This window comes from Rhineura floridana, chromosome 9, assembly GCF_030035675.1.
Source record: "Rhineura floridana isolate rRhiFlo1 chromosome 9, rRhiFlo1.hap2, whole genome shotgun sequence".
NCBI lineage: Eukaryota > Metazoa > Chordata > Lepidosauria > Squamata > Rhineuridae > Rhineura > Rhineura floridana.
The window spans coordinates 32,153,262-32,180,265 of record NC_084488.1 but is presented as its reverse complement, the minus strand read 5'-3'; the positions used below and the strand labels follow the sequence as shown (position 1 = coordinate 32,180,265).

General features: G+C 40.2%; 1 protein-coding gene across 9 annotated transcripts in view; it reads left to right on the top strand.

Moving 5' to 3' along the window:
• The window catches only part of LOC133364279 (cyclic nucleotide-binding domain-containing protein 2-like), a 94,001-nt gene that overhangs the window by 40,826 nt on the left and 26,171 nt on the right, over positions 1 to 27,004 (top strand). For 6 of the 9 annotated variants that reach the window (XM_061584630.1, XM_061584628.1, XM_061584636.1 and 3 more), the window contains 5 exons: positions 12,670 to 12,747; positions 18,423 to 18,483; positions 21,471 to 21,525; positions 22,295 to 22,344; positions 25,302 to 25,365. In XM_061584630.1, coding sequence (XP_061440614.1) covers positions 12,670 to 12,747; positions 18,423 to 18,483; positions 21,471 to 21,525; positions 22,295 to 22,344; positions 25,302 to 25,365 — 308 coding nt within the window. The remainder of the gene's footprint in view (positions 1 to 12,669; positions 12,748 to 18,422; positions 18,484 to 21,470; positions 21,526 to 22,294; positions 22,345 to 25,301; positions 25,366 to 27,004) is intronic. The other 3 variants (XM_061584634.1, XM_061584633.1, XM_061584632.1) reach the window with 2 other exon arrangements.

Genomic DNA, 27,004 nt, shown 5'->3' with positions numbered 1-27,004 from the left:
AGCCCAAGCTGGCAGAGGGAGTAGCCCTATAGGCGAACATCAGGAAAGGTAAAGCTACATCCCACTCTCTAGGATGTTCTAACACATACGCCCTTAACATTTTATTAATAGTGGCGTTCATTTTCTCACATAGCCCATTCGAGGAATGGTGACCAGCAGTCGTAATGTGATGTTCCATGCCAGCAAGTTCCCAAAGTTTTTTAGTTAACTTGGCCACAAAACTCGGCCCTCGGTCTGACAAAATAGTCTTGGGAAACCCCCAACGCGAAAATAACTCTAACAAGGTTTTAGCAATGACTGGGGCAGTGATGGAACTCAAAGGAATAGCTTCAGCAAATCTCGTGGCAAAGTCAATTACAGTCAAAATAAATCTTCTCCCAGTCTTAGTCGGATTAAAAGGGCCGATCACGTCCACAGCCACTTGAGCAAAAGGTTCTGCCACAATCTGGGATACTTGTAAGGGTGCCTTGGGGTGATCACGCGCATACCCAAGTTGTTGACAAATATCACAGGATTTTACATATTCTTTAACAGTCTTAGCCACTAAGGGCCAATAAAAATGCTGGGTAACAGAAAACAAAGTCCGTTTCACACCCAGGTGCCCCGCAGTCACAACATCATGGGCCAGCCGCAATACATCCAGGCGAAAAGGTTTTGGCACAACTAATTGTCTGACTGGTTGCCAGTCCGTAGAATTCCCCCCAGATACATATTCTCGATAAAGCAAGCCTTTGTCCCAATAAAATCTCACTTTCACAGTCTCTGATAAGGCAGGAGGGCTTCTCTCGGCTTCTTCTCTGCAGTTTTGCAAACTCTCATCCTTCAGTAAAGCTGCCTTAAAGGCTTGGGAGCTGGCTGCCGGTAATTTACATTCCTCCGTCTCCCCCACACTGGGTTGAAAGGAGTTTTTTCCCTGTTGTTCGGGCAGGGTCCCAGCCCTCCCAACGGCAGCCCTCTCTTCCTCGCCACCCAGAGGCCATTTCTCCCCACAGTCTTCCATAGGTTGTGACAAAGTTTGAGACCTGGTAAGAGCGTTTATTTCCGCTTCACGTACAGTCTCTTGATGGCTTAGGAACAACAGATCAACTCCTATTAAAACATCCCATAAATGGTCATCCGAATGAACTATAACTCTATGGCGTCCAGTCCAGCCTCGGTATGAAAGCACCACATCAGCTACAGGCACTTGCACTGTCTGCTGGCCATACGCTGTGACCGCCACTTGTAACTCTGGAACATATTGCTCCGGCTTAACCAGCCGTTCCGCAATACTGGTAATTTCTGAGCCTGAATCAATTCTTCCCTTGACCTTAATACAGTTTACATATATGGATTCGGAAAACTGCGTTTGAACCCATTCTTTACATTCCGATGAAAGGGGTCCTGGAGAGTCTTTCTCTGGAAACAAACTATTCTTTACTCCTCCCTCTCGATCCCCTGACACAGTCTGTACAACACTCACCGGCAGGGCTTTAACAACTGGTCCACGAGGAGCCTCAGGACGGTCTTGTGAATTTGGGGCAGAAAATACAAAATCCGATTCTGCTCCTTCATTCTCCTCGGCTGACGACCATGAAGAAAGTTCAGGAGGTTCCGCTCCAGGGGACGTTAAGTCTCTCACGCGTGCAACTGGAGCAACCTTTGGGTTCTTCCTTCCAGCAGGATTGGGCTTAGACAAGGTTTTAGAACAGGAATTAGCCTTATGACCAATTTGCCCACATTTAAAACAAAATATTTCTCCACGGGGCTTCTCTTGCAATGCAGCCTCGGGCCGGGCGGAAGGCACTTTGAAGTAGCCAGCAGGCCCCCCTTTCTCTTCCTTCGCCGGTTGCCCTGGTTTCTGCATACCTGCGGTCTCTCGCCTCGGCGGTTTCACAGGAACGTACTCCGGTCTCCGAAACAAAGTATACTTTTCTCCAGCTCTGTTTTTAAACATACGATCTGCTAGCATGCCTGCTTCAGTCAGAGAACGAGGCTGCTGGTCTCTGACCAGAGCCATCAAATCTCGAGGGAGGCGTCTGTAAAACAGTTCTTTTGCAAACAGATCTAAAACCTCCTCTCGGGTTACAGCCTCGGCTGTGTCAGCCCAACGTTCCACATTTCTGCCCATCCGTGCAGCAAAGGCTGAGAAGCTTTCCCGAGACTTCTTCTGGTCTGCTTCTAAATGCCGAAAACAATCTTCTGATGTTAGCGCAAAGTGAGACTTGGCTAAAGCATAAAAGTAGTCAAAATCATCTGCATACTCCAGTGGCAAAGAGTTCAACAGTTCTCTCAACTCGCCTTCAGCATTAATGCGTAAAGCACTCATCCAGTACTTTTTAGGCACACCTTGATCTCTACAAGAGTGAGCAAAAACTTGGAAGAAGGTAAAAATGTCATCTGTCTCACGAAAGGTCGGAAAGGATTTTTTATGGAGGTCTGGTCTTCCTCCTCGCGGTTGTTGCGTCTCACGAGCAAAGCTTTCCCTACTCCGGCGATCTTCCTCCATAGCCTTGAACTGCAGGGACAACAGCTTCATTTGCTTAGCCAGGTAGCGCTGCATGCTCCTAGGCAGCTCTTCCTCATCCAAATCTGATTCCTCCTCATCTTCGCTATCCTCAGTTTGCTTAGACACGAACTCCTTGTCATCCACAGAAGGCTGAGGTATAAACGACAGAGCAGCAGCGCCTCCTTCCAGCTGAACAAGCTGACTAGGCAACGCAGTGTCTGCCAGGAGCACATCCTCGGCTCCATTCTTTTGAGATCTGGTTTTTATCTTTTGCGACATTCTGCACTAACCTTACTACCCAAAGTAACAAACAATTGTGTCAGAAGTCTCTTTAAAATTTACAACTTGCTGCAATGCACTTATCTCACACAGCGTGTTCACTTAAGAGCAGGAATGGCTTCGATCCTCACCACTGCCAGCCATGTCATGCCCGCCCGACCCTCAGGGTCCCGGGAACATGCATCAGGCTCAGACCCCCACCCTTAGGGAAATGAGACTGGAACCGAAAAGCTATTACTTCACCCTTGCCAAGGCTGTGTACGCTCACAACAACCCTGCAAGGTAGAAGGTAGGCTGCCACCACCCCTGTATACTGGTCCACTCAGAGCCAGGGGATCTCTGAGCCCAGAAGGTATATAAAACCAAGGTCCTAAAAGGCAAGAGTCACAGTTACACTCCTTGCCAGGCACCTCTGGTTTAACACTTAAAATCCAAGCTTTTAACTTCTTAACCCTCTTTGGTAGTGAGTGACTGAGATTGGGTCAAAACACTGAATTTAGAACCACCCCTTCTCTCAAATGAACACACCAGGTTAAATAGAAGTAGCTTTATTAGAAAATATATAAGTGCACATATCATATAGCAGCAAGTAATCCTTTAAGACCATTCACCCAACAGGGGTTTAGGTTCTTACAAGAGAATTCATACACACAACAAGAAAATAATAAACTAGCTCACCTAACTACTTACATACGAGGTAGTTGGTTGCGTGGCACCTCTCCTAAGAGAGATGGATGTTCAACATAAAGCAATGGAACCAGACATAGGTTGCCTTCCCATAAGCAACCCCAGGAACCATAAGGCAGAAAAGGTTTGGAACTCTGGTGCCAGTCAGCATAGGCAGAGAACAGAGAACAAAAGCTATGGGTCCCTAGCCCTATACTTAAGGGAAAAGGATCCTAACGGTCCAAGATTAATTGACCAATCAGGAATTGACTGATGTAACTTTCTTCTCGATGTTTCTCACATTTTCGCGCCTTCAGGCCCCCCTCCCAACGGTGTTTTCCAACTGCATAGGCCAAGGATGACCTTGGGTGCCAGGCACTTGCTAATCAGCAAAGATAAACAGGTGCAGCTTGTTAAGGCTTCTTCTAACCGTCTTCAGCTGGAAAAATGAAACTTAACTTTACAAATTGGCAAGGCTTGTCTTTTCTGACTGTAACCATCTCCCAGAGTCCCTTACTGGAGCCAAAGTGTTGTCAGCAGATTTTTAATAACTCATGACCATTACAGGTTCATGACAATCACTAGTCTACATACCCACATTTCATGCTCATAATTGGTTCAGGAGACTTAGATTTCACTTTCCCATAGATTTGGAACACAGAAATTAGCAATACAATTTTAGTGCAAAAATCTCAAAAGGAAGATGATGTGTAATCCAGAGGGAAAAGAGCTAAAAGGCAACTCCAGGTGGCAAAGCAACCATCCCACTTTTTGTTCTTTGCAAAGGCTTCTCATTCTCTTGTCTATCTTGAGTCTGCTGCAGATGGTCTCCTAACCTTTCTCCTGCTGATTTAGATATTGTTTCATATCAAAGGACTGAAAGAAAAAGGATCTTTGTGAAAATTGCCTCCATATCTGGTTCATGAAAGAAGCCTTCCATTCATGAATGGAAGGAAACCATTGGACACAATCACTGAATTTAACTAGCCATCTTTTAACATGGCTCCTTGTTTCTCAGCCTTTAGGAATTCTCCAATTGCATTTTAAAACTTAGCTACAATGAGGGCTAGACATGTTTCAAAAATAAAAAACTGTGGTCCTTGGGAGTCTTAAGACTGCAATCCTGTATACACTTACCTGGGAATACATTCTGCTGAATTCAGTGGAGCTTAATTCTAAGCAGGCAAGCATAAGACTGCTCTGTAAGAGGAGTGCTAAATGAGGCCACTCAAAATTTGCTTATAAGTCATACACTGCCCACCTCCTGGTTTGTGGAATGCTTAATATTTTTTCAAAGTCTTGGAATTTTGGCAAGACTGAAACAAACCACACCTCTCTTGCCCAGTAAACTATATTCTTCAAACATGTTTAATCTTTCATAGATTTCTGGGTTATTTTTGCTTCAAAACATAAGGTCCATAATTAATGTATGCCTGTTTAGATATATAGCAAAACAAATATTCTTAAATCTAACAGCACTCAGCTAACATTGGCAGATGTAAAATGAAATAATTCCACTCTTGGATTATTATTATTTATTTTTACTTAATTTACTTTATTTTTATGTACTTACAGTGCCTTGCAAAAGAAGTCAGACCCCTGACCAATGCTCTCATGTTACTGAATTACAAATGGTACATTGTAATTCCATTCTGTATGATATTTTATTTTGAAACACTGAAACTCAAAATCAATTATTGTAAGGTGACATTGATTTTATGTTGGGAAATGTTTGTAAGAAACATAAAAAACTGAAACATGTTGCTTGCATAAGTATTCAAGCCCCCCACATTAATATTTGGTAGAGCCACCTTTCACTGCAATTACAGCTTTAAGTCTTTGGGGATAAGTATGTACCAGCTTTGAACACAGTGTCGGAGAGATTTTGGCCCATTCTTGGCAGATTCATTCCAGGTCGTTCAGGTTGGTTGGACATCGCTTGTGGACCACAATTTTCAAAGAGTGCTATAGATTCTCCATGGGATTGAGATCAGAACTTTGACTGGACCACTGTAGGACACTCACCTTTTTGTTCTTGAGCCACTCCAATGTTGTTTTGGTCTTGTGCTTGGGATCATTGTCCTGCTGAAAAGTGAGTTTCCTCCCAAGCTTCAGTTTTTTAGTATGCTGAAGCAGGTTCTCTTGCAGTATTTCCCTGTATTTTGCTCCATCCATTCTTCCTTCAATTTTAACCAAATGCCCAGTCCCTGCTGCTGCTGAGAAGCATCCCTGCAGTATGATGCTGCCACCACCATACTTCATTGTAGAGATGGTGTGCCTTGAGGCATGGGCAGTGTTAGGTCTGCACCACACATAGCGCTTTGTATTTTGGCCAAAAATCTCTATCCTGGTCTCATCTGACCACAAAACCTTTCCCCACATCGCAGCTGGGGCACTCTCATGCTTTTTGGCAAACTCCAGACGTGCTTTCAGGTGGGTTTTGAGTAACAGCTTCTTCCTTGCCACTTTCCCATATAGGCCAGTGTTATGCAGAGCTCTTGATATGGTTGATTGGTGCACCATTACTCCACTTCCAGCCACTGAACTCTGTAGCTCCTTCAAAGAGATTGTTGGCCTCTCTGTGGCTTCTCTCACAAGTCTCCTCCTTGTTTGAGCACTGAGTTTTGAGGGACAGCCTTTTCTTGCCAGTGGCTGGGTGATGTGATGCAGCTTCCACTTCCTGATTATTGATCCAGCTGTGCTCACTAGGATATCCAAACACTTGGATATTATTTTGTACCTTTTTTAAATCTATGCATTTGTATTACATTAGCTCTCCCTTCTGTAGAATGTTCTTTAGTCTTCATTTTCCTTCAGATCCACAGCCTGACCAATGATCCTTCAACAGTGAGGTTTTTATCCTGACAATGTGACAGCAACTTTAATGGAAGTCACCGGTGGAAGTCAGTGGTAAGGTAATAGGACAATTTCTTTCATCTGTGTAAACTGGGAGCTTCTACAGCTCATGAGTTGAATACTAATGCAAGCAACATGTTTCAGTTTTTTTGTTTCCTACAAACATTTCCCAACATAAAACCAATGTCACGTTACAATAATTGATTTTGAGTTTCAGTGTTTCAAAATAAAATATCATACAGAACAAAATTACAATGTACCATCTGTAATTCAGTAATATGAGAGCATGGGTCAGGGGTCTGAGTACTTTTGCAAGGCACTGTATATTGGGAGGGTAGGAATCATAAAGGTACAATATTTTTACTGGATCAACTTGTTGGTAAACTGCAAATGCAAAACATGCTTTAAATCTTTACAAAACACTTCAAAATACAGTTTGAAATCTTACTTTGGTTTTGTTCACTTAAATATATGCTGTGATCTTATTTCATCTTATGTTTCTTATTTTATGGGGCACAATGGTGCTTTCTGTCTTCCTAGTAATCTGGTTTTGTTATGCTACTGCCCACAAGATGGTGCTGGGCACCATCAAATAAAATAATATTCAGACAAAAGGGGGAAAGACATTTTAGGTGACAAGTTATAAAGGAAGAAAGAATGTATACATCATCTTTAATAGTTATTTAGAAGATGGAAATATGGCAGGTGCAGCTTGAAATGAGAAAGGAAATTCCTTCCTGTATATAGCTGTTAAAGGTACATGTGGCAGATGATGTAGCTATGTGGTTTTGTTATGTTGTGTAATATTCTTGCTGTTTTAGTTTGTTTCATAACGCTAGATGCCTGGAGAAAATGGAGTCAATAAAATTGTAACAAATGAGGCATTGATAACAAGTAAAGGTTCTGGGCAGTCTTGGCAACTGTTACTAAGGCAATCAGAATGTTGGAGGGGCATTTGGAGGGTAGTTAAGCCAATGGAGGAGGAGAAGTCGAGTAATGTTGGACTACTGAGGGGAAAGAAACTGCTGTTACAAATTTGTGGAGGACATCTGATAATGGGAGACTGTGCCCAAGTTCAGAGATTAATTCAACTGTTGCCTGTGTTCTGGAGTCCAGGCTCATGCCTTGCCAGCTCCATCCAAATGCCTCAGTACAATTCCTAACTTATGCTCTACTTTATGGAGGGACAAACCAGCACTACAATCTCCCCTTCCCCCCCCCCCGTTAATTCCCTCTTGGTGCCATGGTGTTGCCCAGGTAACACTCCCACATTGTTCTCTGGTGTTGCAGGCTGCTGGATCTTCCTGTGCCTAACAGCTATTCTGTCCCACACTGCTGTTCACCCCAGCCACTCCAAGGACTTGGACACAGTGTCCCGTTGTCAGATTTCCTCCACAAACTCATAACAGCAGTTTCTTTTTCCTCAGTAGTCCAGTGTTACTCCACTTCTCCTCCTCTGCTGGCTTCACTGCCCTCCAAATGTCACTCCCCCAACATTCCCCCAACAAATGTCACACCTCCAACAGTCTGTGTCTGTGTTGGAATTGCTTTTTAAGATGTTTTTAAAGCTTTTTTAAAAAAAGATGTTTTTAAAAATGATTTGTTGTAATATTTTTTAAAGTCTATTTTTAAGATGTTTTAGAGTGTAAAATGTTTTAGGTGTTTTGTTTACCGCCCTGGGCTTTTCTGGGAGGTAGGGCAGGTTATAAATGTAATTAATAATAATAATAATTCTGATTCCCTTAGTAACACTTGCCAAGACTATACAGAACTCTCACCCCCCCCACACACACACGTCACAATTTTATTTACTCTGTTCTTCCCAGGCAACCAGTGTTATGAGGCATATTAAAACAACAGCAAGAACATAACAAAACCATAGGAATAGCTACATCATCTGCCACATATAAGATCCCTTCCTCCTTGTCATCTGGTTGGCCCAACTTATTGTTGCTTTCATGCATCAAATTATTGGAAGAGAAATAATCATAAACGAGTGATCATCTGGTCTGTTAATCTTAAACTAGATTTCATAATGTTCATTGTAACTAATATCTTGAGATTCCTAATTTTTCCATTTAGAAATAAAAAGAGAGAAATTAGGGATTCAGATAATTATCCTCTGCATGTATTTAGCACCACCACAGAATAGTGAACCTGAAATAATCCTATTTGGAGGGTTTAGGGACTGCATGTAAGACAAAGAATACCACAGATCAGCAAAAATAAGTTTTTTTCTTCCTTCTGGCCTCCTCTTGAACATAAGAAAGATGGGTTCTATCACAAGCATAAAGTGATTAAAATAAGGCTGCAATCCTAAGCCTACTTTTCAAGGGCAAAAGCATCACGGAACTCAGTAAGAACATAAGAAGAGCCTGCTGAATCAGGCCAGTGGCCCAACCAGTCCAACATCCTGTTCTCACAGTGGCCAACCAGATGCCTATGGGAAGCCTGCAAGCAGGAAGTGAGTGCACGAACACTTTCTCCTCCTGCAACTTCCGGCAAGTGGGTTTCAGAAGCATACTGCCTCTGACTGTAGTGGCACAGCACAGCCATCATGGCTAGTAGCTATTGATAGCCTTATCCTCCATGAATTTGTCTAATCCTCTTTTAAAGCCATCCAAGTTGGTGGCCATCACTACCTCTTGTGGGAGCGAATTCCACAGTTTAACTATGCACTGCATGAAGATCTACTTTCTTGTGTTTCTCCTGAATCTTCCAACATCCAGCGTCATTGAATGTCCACGAGTTCTAGTGTTATGAGAGAGGGAGAAAAAGTTTTCTCTGTCCGTTTTTTCCATGCCATGCATAATTTTATACACTTCTATCATATCTCCTCTGACTTGCTTTTTATTTAAATTAAAAAGCCCCAAATGCTGCAACCTCTTCTCCTAGGGGAGTTGCTCCATCCCCTTGAGAATTCTGGTTGCCCTTTTCTGAACCTTTTCCAATTCTGCAATATCCTTTTTGAGGTGTGGTGACCAGAACTGTATGCAGTATTCCAAATGCAGCTGCACCATAGATTTATACAACAGCATTATGATATCGGCAGTTTTAATTTTCAATACCTTTCCTAATGATGCCTAGCATGGAATTTGCCTTTTTCACAGCTGCCACACACTAGATCGACATCTTCATCAATCCATCTACTACAACCCAAGGTCTTGTTTTGGGTCAGTCACCACCAGTTCAGACTCCATGAGTATATATGTGAAATTATTAAGATTTTTTGCTCCAATATGCATAACTTTATACTTGTTTACACTGAAATGCATTTGCTATTTTACCATCCATTCACTCAGTTTGGAGAGTCCTTTTGGAGCTCTTCACACATTTTTTTTAAACAACCCTAAACAATTTAGTATCACCAGCAAACTTGGCCATCTCACTGCTCACCCCTAACACTAGGTCATTCATGAACAGGTTAAAAAGCACAAGTCTCAATACCAGTCCTTGGGGACTCCACTTTCTATAGCCCTCCATTGGGAGAATGGCCAATTTATTCCTACTTTCTGCTTCCTGCTACATAACAAATTCCTGATCCACATGAGGAACTATTATTCCATGACTGCTAAACTTACTCAGGATCTTTGGTAAGGTACCTTCTTGAAAGTTTTTTGAAAGTCTAAGAACACTGTCCATTGGATCACCTCTATCTATATGCTTCTGGACACTCTCAAAGAATTCTAATAGGTTAGTGAGACAGGAATTTCCCTTGCAGAAGCCATACTGGATTTGCTTCAGTGAGGCTTGTTCTTCTATATGCTTGGTTAATTTATCTTTAATAATACTTTCTACCAGTTTTCCCAGGACAGGCATTAAGCTAACCAGCCTGTAATTTCTCAGATCCCCCCAGAACCCTTTTTAAAGGTTGGCGTTACATTGGCCACATTCCAGTCCTGAGATATGGAGGCAGATCTGAGGGGCAAGTTACATATTTTTGTTAGAAGTTCAGCAATTTCACATTTCAGTTCTTTGAGAACTTTCAGGTGCATGCTGTCTGGACCCAGTGATTTGTCAGTTTTTATTTTGTCTATTAAGCCTAGAACTTCATCTCTTGTCAGTACAATTTGCCTCAGTTCCTCAGACTCCCTTCCTGCAAACGTTAGTTCAGGTTCAGGGATATGCCCACAGTATCCTCTGCTGTGAAGACAGATGCAAAAAATTAATTTAGTTTCTCTGCAGTGTCCTTATCCTGCTTTAGTGCACCTTTGATTCCCTTATCATCTAAGGGTCCAGTCACCTCCTTAGACGGTCTCCTGCTTTGAATGTATTGAAAGAATCTTTGTTGTGGTTTTTTATGTTCTTAGCAATGTGTTCCTCAAATTCTTTTTTAGCATCCTTTATTGTCTTCTTGCATTTCTTTTGCCAGAGTTTGTTTCTTTTTGTTTTCCTCATTCAGACAAGATTTTTTTGAAGGCAGTCTTCTTGCCTCTTAATAGCTTATTTGACTCTGCTTGCTAACCACACTGGCATCCTCTGGGCCCTAGTGGTACCTTTCCTGATCTGTGGTATACACACCATTGGAGCTTTTATTTTTTAAAAAGCTCCTCATTGTTTTGGAGTGATTTGACCCTCTGGACATAGTCTTTCAACCTTCTTTTTACCAATCCCTTCATTTTTATGAAGTTTCCTCTTTTGAAGTCAAAAGTGACAGTGTTGGATTTTCTTGGCAATTGGCCATTTACATGTATATTCCCAATCGGTTTGACAACATTTGCATCTTGCACCAGGTCCTGGGTGCCACTTAAGATTAAGTCCAGGGTTGCCATCCATCTGGTCAGTTCCATGACCAACTGTTCTAGGGCACAGTCAGTTAGGGTATCTAGAAATTTTGCTTCTTTGACATGAGTGGAACACATATGTAGCCAGTCTATGTCAGGGTAGTTGGTCACTCATTACTACATTTCCTAGTTTGGATACTTCCTCAATTTCATTGCTTATCTCAAGATCTCCCTGAGTATTTTGATCAGGGGGATAATAGAATGTCTCCAGTACTAAGTTACTCTTGGGACACAATATCACTACCCACAACAATTCTGTAGTGGAGTTTGCCTCTTTTGGGGTTTCTAGCTTGCTGGTTTCAATGCCCTCTTTCACGTATAGAGCGACACCACCAATACGTCCTTCCCTGTCCTTCCAATACAGTTTATATCCAGGGATAACTGTGTCCACACTGGTTTTCTCCATTCAACCATGTTTCCTTGATGCTCACTGTACCAGTGCTGTCCTCTAAGACCAAGCATTCCAGTTCTTCAGTCTTGGTTCGGAGGGTTCTAGCATTAGCTTATACAGAGCTTGGAAAAGTTACTTTTTTGAACTACAACTCCCATCAGCCTCAGCCAGCATGGCCACTGGATTGGGCTGATGGGACTTGTAGTTCAAAAAAGTAACTTTTCCAAGCTCTGTAAACACCTATACACAGTGTCTCTCTTCAAGTGTCCTCGGCACTTTTGATTTGGCCTGTGGTAATTTTGCCTTTCTGAATTGCCCCTGCACTCACAATTCCTAGTTCTAGGCCTACCCCATTTAAACTTCCATAATTTTATTTGTCTTTATCCCAGGGGGAGATACATTCCAAACCGAATCCTCCTCAGCTCCTGTCGGCTTTCCCCCCCTCAATCAGTTTAAAAGGTGCTCTGCCACCTTTTTGATTTTATGTGCCAGAAGTCTGGAACTTATTTCCAGGTAAATGAAATTGAAATTTAACCATTCACCTTTGAATGTTCCTGTTTTTATTGGAGTGATAGGTTGAAAAAATTTGTTTTAATGTATTTTAAGGTCTTTTTATGATGTGTTTTTAGCGTTTCTGTTTGCCGCCCTGGGCTCCTGCTGGGAGGAAGGGTGGGATATAAATCAATAATAAATAAATAAAATACTTTAGGAGAGGCTGTCATTTCCCTTTGTGCTGTTAATAAGACACATCCTTGTAAGAGAAGAACGGAGCATATCCATTGCAGCTTTTAATACAACAGCATTCTGTACTTTCATCTTGTTTCCCTACAGTTCTTTATTTATAATAATATTCATTTATATCTTTAACCAAGCGATGCCAGTGCAGTTTAAACCTCTGAAGAAGCCTACTGAATTACAGTACCTAGGTATCTATCCAGCAGTGGGTTAAACCTAAGCTAGTTAAGGGCACTCCAGACCACAGCAACTGCCTGAGAATTCAACAGCAGTGCTGGATCCAGAAATACTCCCAAGCTGCAAACCTACTCCTTAGCAGAGTGTGTGGTCTCATCCAGAACAGGTATTTTCCAAGCTAGAAAGTTCACCAAGTTTGCAATTATACAGTACAGTTTTATTTCATGTTTTCAGCTATAGAACAGATATTTCATTAACAACTCTTATGTAAATTTTGCGTTCTTTCTCTACAGAAAACTCCCACTGTTCTCCACATGGCTACCAGGAAAAATAGATTTTCTTCTTCATTGCTCTCTACAGAGATTTTACAGGTTGTCAAAAATAAAATTTTTCTAAAAATTAATAATGAATAGCAGATTTTTACAGGTGTAGGTAGGTTTTTTTTAATAATCAGGCCAATTATATTCTTGTGTCTCAGATGTTTTGTTTCAATTAGTTATTTGTTTTGTTGTGAGTGTTCATAAAAATTTGTCAGGACTTTAAAAACTCTGATGCTACAAGGGTTAATTTAGTGTCACAGAACAGAATCTTATTTACTTTTTATAATTAATTTTTTATTGTTTTTTTATTAAGCAGACCAAATATTTGTCTTGTTCCCTCACTGGCCTCACACAAGAAACCTGTGAATTGAATAGCTGTTATTTTCAGTTTCTGAGTCTGGTAGCAAAGCATCTGTACAATTTCTGAAACTACCCTCAAGTCTCCAGCAAGTTCTCTTATATTTATTTAGGGTATTTATATACAGTAGGGCCCCGCTTATACAGCGGGTTCTGTTCCAGACCCCCGCCGTAAAGCAGAAATCGCCGTAAAGCGGAACCCCATTGACTTTAATGGGGTGTGTTGCGTGAAAATGATGCAAAAATGCCGCAAAATGCCGCAAAAGCAGCAAAATTGGCTTTAAAAGAGGGGAGGAAAGCCGCTGCATTAGTGGAACGCCGGGAAGCGGAGCGCCGGGAAGCGGGGCCCTACTGTACCACTCTTTATCAAGATAGGGGGGTTATATTAGAAAATTTCAATAAAAACACAAAATACAATTGGCATAAAATAGTAAAACATACTAATTAAAATTACATACTTAAATCCAAAATATCTAAGAGGTTTGGGAAAACAAATGTTTTTAACTGACACCTAGAAGATAACCAAGTCATAAAAATGCCAGTCAAGCCTTTCTGGGGAGGGACGGAGGTGCTGCAGCTGAAAATTAACTATTTTATTTATTTATTTATTTATTTAAACATTTTATATCCCGCCCTAGTTCTTAGAATTCAGAGCGGCGAACAAATAAGACAATGTCTAATACAAAACAATATACAATTAAAAAGATAAAATTAAGAAAATCAATAATACAATAGTTATAACAATTTAAATGTTAACATTAAAAGCTTGAAGAAACAAAAATGTTTTTAACTGACGGCGAAAGACCGTGAGTGAGGAGGAACATCGGATCTCTGGTGGCAGGTTATTCCATAAGATGGGAGCTATGCACGAAAAAGCTTTGTTCCTAGTATTGGAGCGGCGGATTATAAAGGTAGATGGAATGATAAGAGAATGTTCGAAGGGTACTCTTGTCGGTCGTTGAGATTTAAATTCCAGAATACGATTTGATAGATATATTGGTGCTAATCCATGTAGGGCCTTGAAAGCTAATACCAAAATTTTAAACTGGTGTCGAAATAAAATCGGTAGCCAATGAAGTTGATAAAGAAGAGGTGTAGTATGCATTTGTGGACCAGCTCCAGTCAGCATTCTGGCTGCCGCTCTCTGAACCAACTTAAGCGGATGAAGCGATCTAGCAGATAGTCCTATATAAAGAGCGTTACAATAGTCCAATCTTGAGGTCACAAGAGCCTGTGTCACTTGCCTCAAGTCCTTGTTTTATTTTATAAATTTATATCCTACCTTTTAGAATTTTTTTTAGAAAAGGCAGAAAGCATTATATATAAATTAAACAACATAAATTAGCTGTATAGAAATAGCATAATTATAAACTTCTAAACAGATGCTATTGGAGGTCACTGATTCATAGGGTCACCATAACTTGTAATCGACTTGAAGGCACATAACAACAACAAAAAACAACCAACATGAAAATAGCCAGCACATTAAAACAGCAATCAGCACAGTAGCTGACAATAAAATACAGTATAAATCAGAATAAATCAGCATCACAAATTTCCACAGACCAATTAAAATAACTCCATAAAAGCAGCAGAAAATTGATATGTTTTGAAAGCTTTCTTAAAAACTTGTAATAATGGGGCCTGTGTTATCTCACTTGGAGCAGAGTTCCACAAATGTATGACCAATGCTGAGAAAGCCCTCTCCTGCATGCCCAACTGATTAGTCTCACAGGCATCAAACAAAGAGGACAGGCCCCAGTGCCCACTAACTGAAGACTTTTATTATACAGCCACAAGAGTGGCTGTATACTATTGCCAGCATGGATTTTTTGCGTTCTGCCATGTTAAATTGAAAATACCCCCATGCCATTCTGCTGCTTTCCATAAGCTCATTTCAAAACAAAATCTTATAAAACTTATAGGCCTGAACTCAGAAATGCTTGCTTGACAACCTTCTACGTTTTCATGGAGATACACAAAACACTCGGAGAGAATCCAGAGTTCAAGGTCTAAAACAAGGGTAAAATAATTCAGACCTCTGTTGGACTTGTTTCTGTCAGTAGTCAATTAATTAAATTAATTGTCAATTAAATTAATTAAATTGTCAATTAATTAAATTGTCAATTAATTAAAAATCAGCCACCCATACACTACGTTCAAGATCAAAGGCCCTCCTCCGGGTGCCTACTCCAAGGGAAGCTCAGAGAATGGCAACAAGGGAGAGGGCCTTCTCAGTGGTGGCCCCCAAATTATGGAATGATCTTCGTGACGAAGTGCGCCTGGCTCCAACTCTGTTATCTTTTCGGTGCCAGGTCAAGACTTTCCTCTTCTCCGAGGCATTTTAGCATGTGTTTTATATTGTTTTACATTTTTAAATTGTGTTTTAAATTGTTTTTTAAAAGATGTATTTTAAATTCTATTTGTTTTTAGTTACTGTAAATCGCCCAGAGAGCTTCGGCTGTGGGGTGGTATACAAGTATAATAAATAAATAAATAAATAATGTTCACAAAGTACTTGTAATTATATTACTGACCTTGCCCCAAACTCTGACCTTCATCTTCTACAATTTAAGAGTTTAAAAAATGTATGGCTGATTTTTAATTTAAGAAAATTAACATTGGAATCTATTATAAGCTCAGCATGCTCAATAAGAAACAACTGTCAGTGTTCTAAATCCCAGACTAACAGCTATTTGGCTTGGTTAATCAGGGGGCCACATCCACAGCAGACATTCGTTGCACTTTAAACAGTCATGGCTTCCTCCAAAGAATCCTGGGAAGTGTAGTTTGTGACGGATGCTGAGAGTTGTTGTTGTTATGTGCCTCCAAGTCAACCACGACTTATGGCGACCCTATGAATAAGTGATCTCCAAGAGCATCTGTCATGAACCACCCTGTTTAGATCTTGTAATTTCAAATCTGTGGCTTCCTTTATGGAATCAATCCATCTCTTGTTTGGCCTTCCTCTTTTTCTACTCCCTTCTGTTTTTCCAAGCATTATTATCTTTTCTAATGAATCATATCTTCTCATTATGTGTCCAAAGTATGATAACCTCAGTTTCATAATTTTAGCTTCTACTGATAGCTCTGGTTTAATTTGTTCTAACACCAATTATTTGTGTTTTTCGCAGTCCGTGGTATCTGCAAAGCTCTCCTCCAACACCACATTTCAAATGAGTTGATTTTTCTCTTATCCACTTTTTTCACTGTCCAACTTTCACATCCATACATAGAGATCAGAAATACCATGGTCTGAATGATCTTGACGTTAGTGTTCAGTGATACATATTTGCATTTGAGGACCTTTTCTCACAGCTGCCCTCCCCAGTCCTAGCCTTCTTCTGATTTCTTGACTATTGTCTCCATTTTGGTTAATGACTGTGCCGAGGTTTAAAGTTTAAACTTTAAAGTTACATAAATCTTCTGTTGTCATTACTTTAGTCTTCTTGGCGTCCTGCTTTTGTGCTTTCCTCTTTAACTTTCATCAGCATTTGTTTCAAATCATTACTGGTTTCTGCTAGTAGTATGGTATCATCTGCATATCTTAAATTATTGATATTTCTCCCTCCAATCTTCACACCTCCTTCATCTTGCTGCAGTCCTGCTTTCCGTATGATATGTTCTGCATATAGATTAAATAAATAGGGTGATAAAATACACCCCTGTCTCACACCCATTCCAATGGGGAACCAATTGGTTTCTCCATATTTGGCGAGGGACAGTTTTGGTTTAAATTTGGGTGGGATACTGCATATGTCTGCTGTAGAATAAAAAAGGTGGTGGAAACTCCCCCCCTAAATAATGATACTGTTAACGTTTTCCTTTGGAAAGGGCTTTCCCTCTGCCCAGTGTCCACCCACCCAATCTCCTGCCCTTCCCCTTCCTCCCTACCGCTCCCCTCCCCTCCCCTTCCCCTTCTCCTCCTCCTCTGTAGTCAATTTCACCTATCATAAGCATGATTGCATGGCAGTAAATCCCACTGAACTCAGTAAGCATGTCAGTGATCAAACCTTCCTTTCCCTTCCCCTTCTCTGCTCTGTCAGGGGAATAGGAGTCTCCCATCCAAATTTAAACCAAAGCTGTCCCTGGCCGCATCCACACCAGGCTTTTGTTTCACTTTAGACAATCATGGCTCCTCCAAAGAATCCTGGGAAGTGTGGTTTGTGAAGGGTGCTGAGAGTTGCTAGGAGAGGTTCTATTCCCCTCACAGAGCTACAATCCCCAGAAGAGGGGCTGATTGTTAAATCACTTTGGCCACTAGAGCTCTGTCAGGGGAATAAGAGTCAGCTGTGAGTCTGGGTTTTAGAACACTGACAGTTGATTGTTACTGAGCATGCCTGTGCTTATCATTGACTTCAATGTTAAATTTCTTAAATTAGTTAAAAACCAGCCAGGCATTTTTTTAAACTTTAAACTGCAGAAGATGAAGTGTGGGGTAAGGTCAGTAATAGGATTACAGGTACTCTGTGTACATGGCTGTTTTTTACTTAATTATAACAAACTATGAGACCACTGCCAGAAAAAAGTCCAACAGGGGTCTGGATTTCCCCCCCTCTTGTTTTACACTTTGAACTCTTGATTCTCTCTGAGTGTTTTGTGTATCACCATGAAACCTTAGAGGGTTGTTAAGCAAGCGTTTCTGAGTTCAGGACTATAAGTTTTGTAAGATTTTGTTTTGAAATGACCTTATGGCACAATGGCATGGGAGTATTTTCAATTTAACATTGCAGAATGTGAAAAATCTACGCTGGCATTAGTATACAGCCAGTCTTGTGGCTGTATAATTAAAAAATGCTCTCTCCCTGGTGGTCACCTGACTCATCTCTGGCAGTAGGATGACCTGAAGGAGAGCATCAGCAATTTTTTAAATATTAATTTAAAACCTTTTTACACCATTCATCTTATCAGATACTAAGGTCATGTGTAGCATTAACCAAACATTAAAAATGCAAAAACAACAGATAAATCTTTTATCACTTGCTCCATCGACCTTAACGTCCAGGCCAGTTAATACTGGAGAAGGCTTTCCTTTAGGTACCTGGCAGCCCAGTCGCCTCATTTCTGCTTGCCATCTAATCTCAGCAGAGTCTTGCCAGTGGATGCCTGGTAACAGTAGTAGAGGTAGGGTGTAGGAGGAATGAAAATTGCTAACATTGTTTCTTGCTTTGTCCTAGCAGGTTCTGCTAGCAATCAGAGTAGGAATGCCATTTCCTCTTCCCTTCCAATGATAGCAAAGCCAGTAACTCAAAACAATATTTCTCAGGTTTGGGGGTCTATTTAAATCGCACTATAAAAATCTGAATCATGGACATTTAAAATGTGTATATACTAGATCTGATATCATTTCAATTTTTCTTTTTATGCAGGGCTGGTACAACTGTTGTAATTGACAGTCTGAACTCTTACTTTCTGGTTATTGTGAAATCTGTAAGTATCTTAAAATAAGCATACAGAATAGCAGTGCCATGTTGGGTGAGAAGTGCCCCCCATGCAATTAATATTGGTCAAAATGAAAAATAAAGCTTACATTTTTGTAATTCTAAAATCCTCTTTGGGTGTCTTCAGAAAGTTAAATTAGCCATGTAACAATTCCAGAGGAATAGCTGTGTGTGTTCTTGTAGCAAAAATGCACAAAAAGTCTTGTGTAGTACATCAAAGAATAACCTTCAAGGCAAAAAATAAATAAAAAAGACAAATATTTTTGTTAGTCTTTAAGGCATGATGCCTAACCCGTGGCCCATAAGCCACATATGACCCCAAGAGATTTTGGGTCCCCAACCCCCCTATAATTTGTCATTTAACAAAAGATTTACATTTTTAAAAAAACATATTTTGACTGCTCCTATGGGTTCCCTGTTGCAATGCCATAATGCCAAAAGATTTTTGGGCCCCCATGACCTCAATTTTTTTTATTTTAAAAAATGGAATTAAAACAAATATCTGACTATTCCCATAGGTCCTCTGCTGTGACAGTATTATGCTAAAAGATTTTTGTGAGCCCCAAAATTTGTCCATCTGTTAATTAAAAAAAATTAAAAGATTTAAAATTATTATTATTATTATTCATTATTATTATTATTACCACCGATGGCTCCCATAGATGTAGTCTGTAAATTCTGGGATTCTGCATTGCCAAAAAGTTTTTGTGACCTGCCAAAGCCCCCTTGAAAATCTGTCCTTTTTTTAAAAAAAGGTAAGACCCACTTTTGCACTTCAGCTGCATTCACTTTGACAACCCCTGGATGGTTGACCAAAGGTCAGTGTGGTCCTCAGCCCCAAAAAAGTGTGCCATCTTCGCTTTAAGTTGTCACAAGATTCTTTTTTTTTTTTTGCCCATTTAACAGGGTCTCACAAGCTAGGTTCTAAGAACTTTGAAGCTAGTTCCATGCGCCCAGGGGAGCTTTTGACTAGGGTTGCACTGAATTTTTGCCTGTGGATATTTTCAGGATAAAAGAGGTAGCGTGGGCATAACATTTCATGAAAAATGCATTTTACTTACCTTTTTCATGCTTTCCTCAGTCTGTACCTTTTCCATCATTTTGTTTTTAAAACAGAGGCTTACTCCTGAAGTGATCCTAGGCCATAGAGGGTTGCATGGACAGCATGATGGTATTGTGGCAGCATAATATCATAAAGTCAAATCAGAGTGAGGGCAGAAAAGACTTTGGGTACTGGAGTTGTTAGAATTCAATCAAGATTATCACAAAAGTTAAATGCTTCTTGCCCTCTCTCTGAACAAGCAAGCATTTCACTCCATTTTGCATGCCTCCTGAACAGTTCCTGAAATGGGGACTGCGTTCCATGGGAAGCAAAGGGGTGTGTGTGTGTGTGTCTGTGTGTGTGTGTGTGTGTGTGTGTGAGAGAGAGAGAGAGAGAGAGAGAGAGGCCCATCCCTACTTTAGAATTGCATTTCTAAAACAGCAACAACTCTCAATGCTGTGCAACAAACTGTTTTTGAAAATGTGTGGGATTTCAAAAGCAATTTAGAATATGTGATGGAAGCCAGCTTTTCAAAGAACAATCCAAACTTCCATTAGCCTAGGACATGATCTTTGTGGTGAGCCTTAGCATAGCATGGGTTCTGGACATTATTTCTTAATGCTGCCATCTGAAGATATTGACACTTCCAAAACTTTCAGCTATGTATGAAAATAATAATCATGTTTTACATTCAATGCTATAAGACATACAAACTAACCCTATTTTTTTTCTTTTCCAAACTGTTTTGTGCCTCATGCTTTTTTGCTGAACATTTTGATAGAAGTGTGAAACAAGGAAACTGACAAATTTAGAAAGCTAAAGCTGTCATGCTGAAAGCTTGGAAGGCCAGGGCTCAAATCCGCACTCAGGGTAAAAACACACTCACTGTTCTGCTGGTTCCAGTGTGTCTCCACCTCTCTCTCCTGAAAATAGGGGCACATGACACTAATCAAATTCTGTCCCTTTTTACTGTAAAACCCTGGTGGGAGCAGCTTGAACGCATTTTTAAAAATTCAGCTTCAATAAGATTTTGCAGTTGATCAGCAGATCAACCCTTTCCCCCTCCAGGTGTGGCTAATGGAAACAGTTTGTTCTGGTGACTAGTGTTTTCACAGCCTTAGCCATGAAACTCATTGGATGATCTTGGGTCAGTCACTACCTCTCAATCTAACCTACCACAGGGTTGTTGTGAGGATAAAATGGAGAGGGGGTGAACTATGTACACCACTTTGAGCTCTTTGGAGGAAGGCGGGATATAAATACAATAATAAATAAAGTGCAGCAGTATACAGTAGAAAGGGGATTTAAAGTGCAGCAGTATACATAGAAAGGGGATTCAACAACATGAAAGTTAATGGTTGTACTCCAAGATTTTATTTAGGACTTATGGTTGGGCTCTTATGCAGAATATACATAATTTCTAAATGCTGTTTAATATCATAGCTGAAACAGTTGGTTATGCTCCAACCTATGGTAGGTTGCACTAGTGCAGGGATGGGGAAAATGGGATGGGGACTTTTCTTATCTTAACCACAAATACTATATCGGGAGAAGTAACTAGCAGAGATAGGCAACCTCCATAGGAAGTCTGCTATAAAACATAGATATACTCTTAGATTTTGGGTATGTGGCTTGGTAAACAAAAATCAGGATGTATGGCAGAGTTTAATTCTACCAGGGAAGACTCTGGAATGCACAGTGCAAAATTCTTCATTTTATCTGAAATAACCAAGAGCAAGATGCTACCAAAGTTCCAAATTTTTAGTCCAGTTGGTTTTAAACACGTGTGCTGCTCTTTTCCATTGATGTTGGTGGGAAATAGAAGTAAACTTTGGATAATGCCCAATGTTTGTAATTCTGCTAATAAAAAGGAAGAATGGCTAAAGTTAAAGAAACAAAACGGATTAATACAAAAAATGTCTTTATTTTTGTAGGGCCGTTCCATGGAGGCAGCAAAGCTAGATCCAGAGATAATTAGCACCTGGAATGGTGATTGCTCTAATCTTCTTAGTTTACTATTCACAGAACAATAGTTCTCAGCATGCTTAAAAGCTACAGTTCCCAGGATTCTTTGGAGCACGCCGTGTGCTTTAAATCTATAGTGTGGATATAACCTTTGCCAAATCAGAATTATTTTCTAGTTTGGAATGATTGGTTGATATATGCAGGAGTGATAGGTGTTCATTGTACCAGTCCCTGGAACCTGGGTGTATCTACTGAAAATAAACAGGACTTTTACTTATGAACTATGTTTCAATCTGAAACTTGAAACCACAAACAAATTACTATAATAACTAATCACTTCAACTTCATCCACACAGACATGAGAATATCCATTGTGAATGATTATTTGGAGGCCAGAATCCCCTATTAAAGAAGCCAGTTCTACATGCATTGCCCTAATTAGCACAATAATGCAACTTGAATGAGCCAACTCTGTTTCCTGCTTGATTTTATTTTGTCTTTTTAATGAAAACATAATGAAGCCTAGTTCTGCAAACATCAAACTGATCTCTGCATACTACAAGCCACAAGCAAATCATTCATTTAGGCTTAGGTTTTCTTTTTTTAAAAAATAGCAATATATATATTTAAAGGACAAGTGGTCACACAATTTGTGAGCATGCTGTATTCTGGATATATAATAAGTTTTATGTGTACAGTTATATATGGTGTTGGTTTCAAAAATACATATATTTTAAAGCATTCTTAATACTTTTTTTTAACTTGTTGCATCTTTATGGACATTTGAATTCAGCTACATTGAGAATGACACCTAGATATAAATCTGAAAAACAAAAGCCACAGGTAGGACAATGAAGTCACTTTATTTCCTTTTCATCTTTGTGCATAATGTGTACACACATGTGACTCCTGAGTGATAGTGAGGCATTCTAAAGGTAGGTTTTTGACTTTTTATGTCTTTATATGAATAATATGTTTGTTTATTTTTAATTATTATTTTTAAATCCCGCCTCAGTCCCAATAATCAAAGTTAAAGCAAACAAAAACCAATAAATGAAATATCAAATTAAAGGAAATAAGAGAGAGAAAATATGGTGAAATAAAGTTATCTGCCCTCTAGGAGGGAGTGCAGTGAGTCATCTTTGGCAGGAAATTCCGTAATTTGAGCTCCATAGCTGAGAAGGTCCTATACTAGATTCCTACAAATCACATATCAGTGATAGCAGAATGTGGAGCGGTGTTTGTGAAGACAACCTTTGTGAGTGGGCAAGGTCATATGAGAGAAAGCTGTTCTTTAAATATTCTAGGCCCAAGCTGTTTTGTTTAAAAGTAATTGATCACCAGCACTTTGAATTGAGCTCAGAAACAGAGCAGAAGCCAGTGAAGATTGACTAAAATTAGAGTAATATGTTCCAAAAAGTGGGCTCCCAACAATAGTCTGGAAGCAGCATTTTCTGAACACTTTACAAAGGTAGTCCCACATACAACACCTTTCAGAAATCTGATTTGGATGAGTGACTAGGGCCAGATCTGCCTTCTCCAGGAAGATATGCCACTGGCACACAGTAGTCAATGCTGTGCAGAAGTGCTCCTGGCCATAACCACTTAGTGAGGAGCCATGGTGGGTCAAAGAATACTCCCAAGTGGCGAATCTGCTTTTCAATGGGAGTGTTACCCCATCCAAAAGAAGTTGTACCCCTAACTAGTCCACATTCAGACCATGACTGATCTCAAGTACTTGTTCAAGATCTCCACTGCATCCCTAAGATCTGATATAAAGGATTTGGGTATTATCGGCACATTTATACATACCTTACAGCCACATGAAGAAAGCTATTGATTAACTTCTAGTTTGCCAGTATCCATCTGGGGCTTGTATCAGATACCTCATACTTTGAGGTCAGAAATTAGTGCTGGGTAGCTTACAAAGCTATGTGGGCTCAGGCTTCAGCATTTCCTTTAGGCACAGATGGAAATTAGATGTGCAACATTAGAATCTGTGACTGCCAGGCAGTACAAGACCACTGAACTGACCAGGTAGTTATAAATACTATAACAGTAATAAATACATGCTGGCTTTCTGCTCATGCATGGTCAGTATTATAGCACCTGCCGCCTACTACACTCCTAGCAACTGACTGCAGGGGTTTGAGGCTGGCAGTATACCCATTATGGTTCCAAGTACTGAAACACAGGTGGTAATTTATACATTATGGCTTGGATCCTGAGTTGCCCTTCTGTGAATGAAAGGGCGCCATCCATTTGTAGAAGGAGCTCTGATACAGAAGAGTCTGGCAGAAGAGTAGGGGAGATTTCGTCAATTACTCCTTCTCCCATGGTCTCCTCATGGCCTCCCACACTGTTCTAGAGGGTCCACCAGCCCTCCAGAGCAGTTTTTCAGGGCGTGAAGGAAGGCAAAATTGGCAAAAATTGCCTCTCCTGTTTCTGCCAGTGGGAGCCCAGAGCATCCAGTGAGTGTAGTTCTGCTCACAAGAACTTATGATCCAAGCCAACGGGTGTAAGTTCCCATAGATTTTTTATTTTTTTATTTATAAAACCGAGAGTGCACCCAGTGTGTAGATGCAAACTACACTTTTTTTCTTCAAAAAGTATAGTCTTTTACCTCTATTCCTCACTCAAGCATCTCTGTCTTTAACAAAACACCGAACTGTATTGGTAGCTAGGAAACACTGGTTGGTGGTTTAGTGGGGGCATTGCTGCTGATAATTCCTTAACTGCTGTTTAGTTTTCCATTCCTTCAATGTTCTATTTTCTAAAAGGTGGGTAGGATGGGGCTGTTGAAGCAAAAGATTACCCTCTTCGGGAGCATGCTGTTACATATTTCTATAAACAGTCTGCACAAGCATGTTCCTACTACACATCCCTTGACTGCATTGGGATGCAGCCTAGAGCTCTGGTTCTCAAAAATGAGGAGTGCTTTCTTACATAGTTTGAAGACTGCAAATTAACTTAATGGGTATGTGGCTATAGTGCAAAAATTATTTTTTTCCTTTTTCTCTTAGTAAAAGGCAGCATTGTGTCAAAATATACAAGATTTCAAGACCCTGCCCTAAATAGCTGCTTGTAATCAATTATTACCAAATGTTAATAAATCTGATAACATGTAATGACTGTATTTTCTTCAGTAACTGTATATGGTGGGGCAGAGCCACTGATGTTGCTGTTGCTTACCTGAACGATACTGGGGTGGTGTGGAAGTAAGGATGGGGCTGTATGGGTGCATCAGCAGGAGCACCAGATTGGTAGTGCAGCCACATGGCCTGACCTCACTGCCTCCCCATCCAGGTAAGCAGCAGCGGTGCTGGTGTCATGAGGATGGCTCTACGGTTCTTCCCCATCACAGGCAACTTGTTTGTAAATCACTTTGAGTTCATTTTTTGGGGAAAAGCAACTAATAATAATAATGTGCTGCTACTGGTTATCTGAAGTTAGTGTCTGGGAGGAAAAAAAGATGTGTGTGTGGCAACCATGTAATTCTTGGTCAGCTGGTCAATTCTTAAAGCTGACAGTTTCTTATTACATACTTATCCTGATATTTCATTTACAGTATTACGTGCAATAAAATTAACAGTGGCATGCTTTTAACTGATGCCATAACAACAAATTATAAAAATAGAGACATGAATCAGTTCCTGAATTAATTAATGTATTATTCTTACAGCACATGTTAAAGTCTTGTTAACTGAGTATAACAGCAATATTGATAAAGGATATGGATACCTTCCTTAAGCAAATGGTTCTGAATTTTACATAATGTTTCTCCTTAATTATTTTAACAGATAGCTGCAGTAACATATTGTTCACCTGAGGCAAGAAAAGTCTTCAGTGAACAGGAAAACAAAGGTAATGAAGCACTCCCAGCAAATTTAACAGAACATAAGCTGCCTTGTTCTGAGTTGGACCATTGGTCCATCTAGCTCAGTATTGTCTAAACTGACTGGCAGTGGCTCTCCAGGTTTTCAGGCAGGAGTCTCTCCCAGGCATACCTGGAGATGCCAGGGATTGAAACTGGGACCTTCTTCATGTAAGGCAAATGCTCTTCCACTGAGCTACAGCCCTTCTCCAGAAAATGACTGCATTCAGTAACGTGTGAAAGTATTTTAGAAAATCCTGCACTAAAGAGTAGGTATCTCCGGCGTACCCTGTTACCTGAGTATCAGTTGTACAAAGGGAATATCAACCCAGAAGGTATTTGATTTAATCCAGTACTCTGTCTAGGATTAAACAAATGCAGTTTTTTTTCATCTTTTAACATTCTCTCCCACAATTACTTGCATTGTAAATAATTATGTTTTCTTAGGTGTAAATAAACCTCTGGTTGGTTCTGTACAACTGATAAGTAAGAACATTTTGAATTCTGGAATGCTTCTCTCTTTCTTTCTCTCTTTCTCTCTTTCTCTCTCTTTCTCTCTCTTTCTCTCTCTTTCTCTCTCTTTCTCTTTCTCTCTCTCTTTCTCTCTTTCTTTCTCTCTTTCTTTCTCTCTTTCTTTCTTTCTTACATTTATATACTGCCCCATAGCCGAAGCTCTCTGGGCGGTTATAAGGACCCTAGCCACATTTCAGATATTAGGACACAATCCAGCCAAAGTTAAACACTTTCACATCCCATTGAATGAAGTTTTTTACTATTACCCATTGAAATCAATGGGACTGTGCTTAGCTTTGGTTTGATTGTGCCTTTTTTCTGCCCTTTGTCTGTAAAGGTACTTAGATCATTAACTATTATTATTGTGACATCCAACTTTTACATTTCAAATAGCCCAATCCTGTGCTCTACTCAGCTTAATTAATGGCACATAGGAACTGGCATAAGGTTCCCATAGTGTGATAACCAAAAAGCTGTCAAATAAGCCTTGACTCCTGTGATGTTCCTGCTTATATTGTAAATATGGTAAGTGCTGTTTAAATAGACGATATATGGTAAGTAGAGTGAAAGAGGAGGGGGGAGTACATGAGCAGTAGAATGCTGGATGATTGGCTGAGCGTTTGAATGGCTGGGAGTATAAATGGAAGAATGACAGTTGAATCTGGGTGGTGTTTAGAAGGTTTAGGAGGTTGTGGTTGAGGTGGTGTTTTTGAGAGGTTGAGAGAGAGGTTGGAGGTTTGGAGGTGGTGGTGTTGAGAGTGAGTCGGAGTTCTGAGGCAATTAGTAAAAAGTCAAGTACCTAACAGAATATAGATGAAACCATACGCTTGTGAAACATTCCTTAAGTAATCTTGTTATTTCTGATATTCAGTAAATACTTATTTGATTTACCAAAGGCCTGATCCTTGGCTGGGGGAATATACAGACCAGAAGGGAGGGCAAGGTAATTACCAAGGCTGAACAGAAACTGTATCTAATGGTGGCAGCGGTGAAGGGAGAGATTGTAACAAGTCACGTATCCAGAGCAACCCAGAGTTGTATGCTTTAAATATAAAGATACAAGGGGGTTGGGAACAGCATAGGCACACAGTCACAAAGTAACAAGCTATAGAGAGA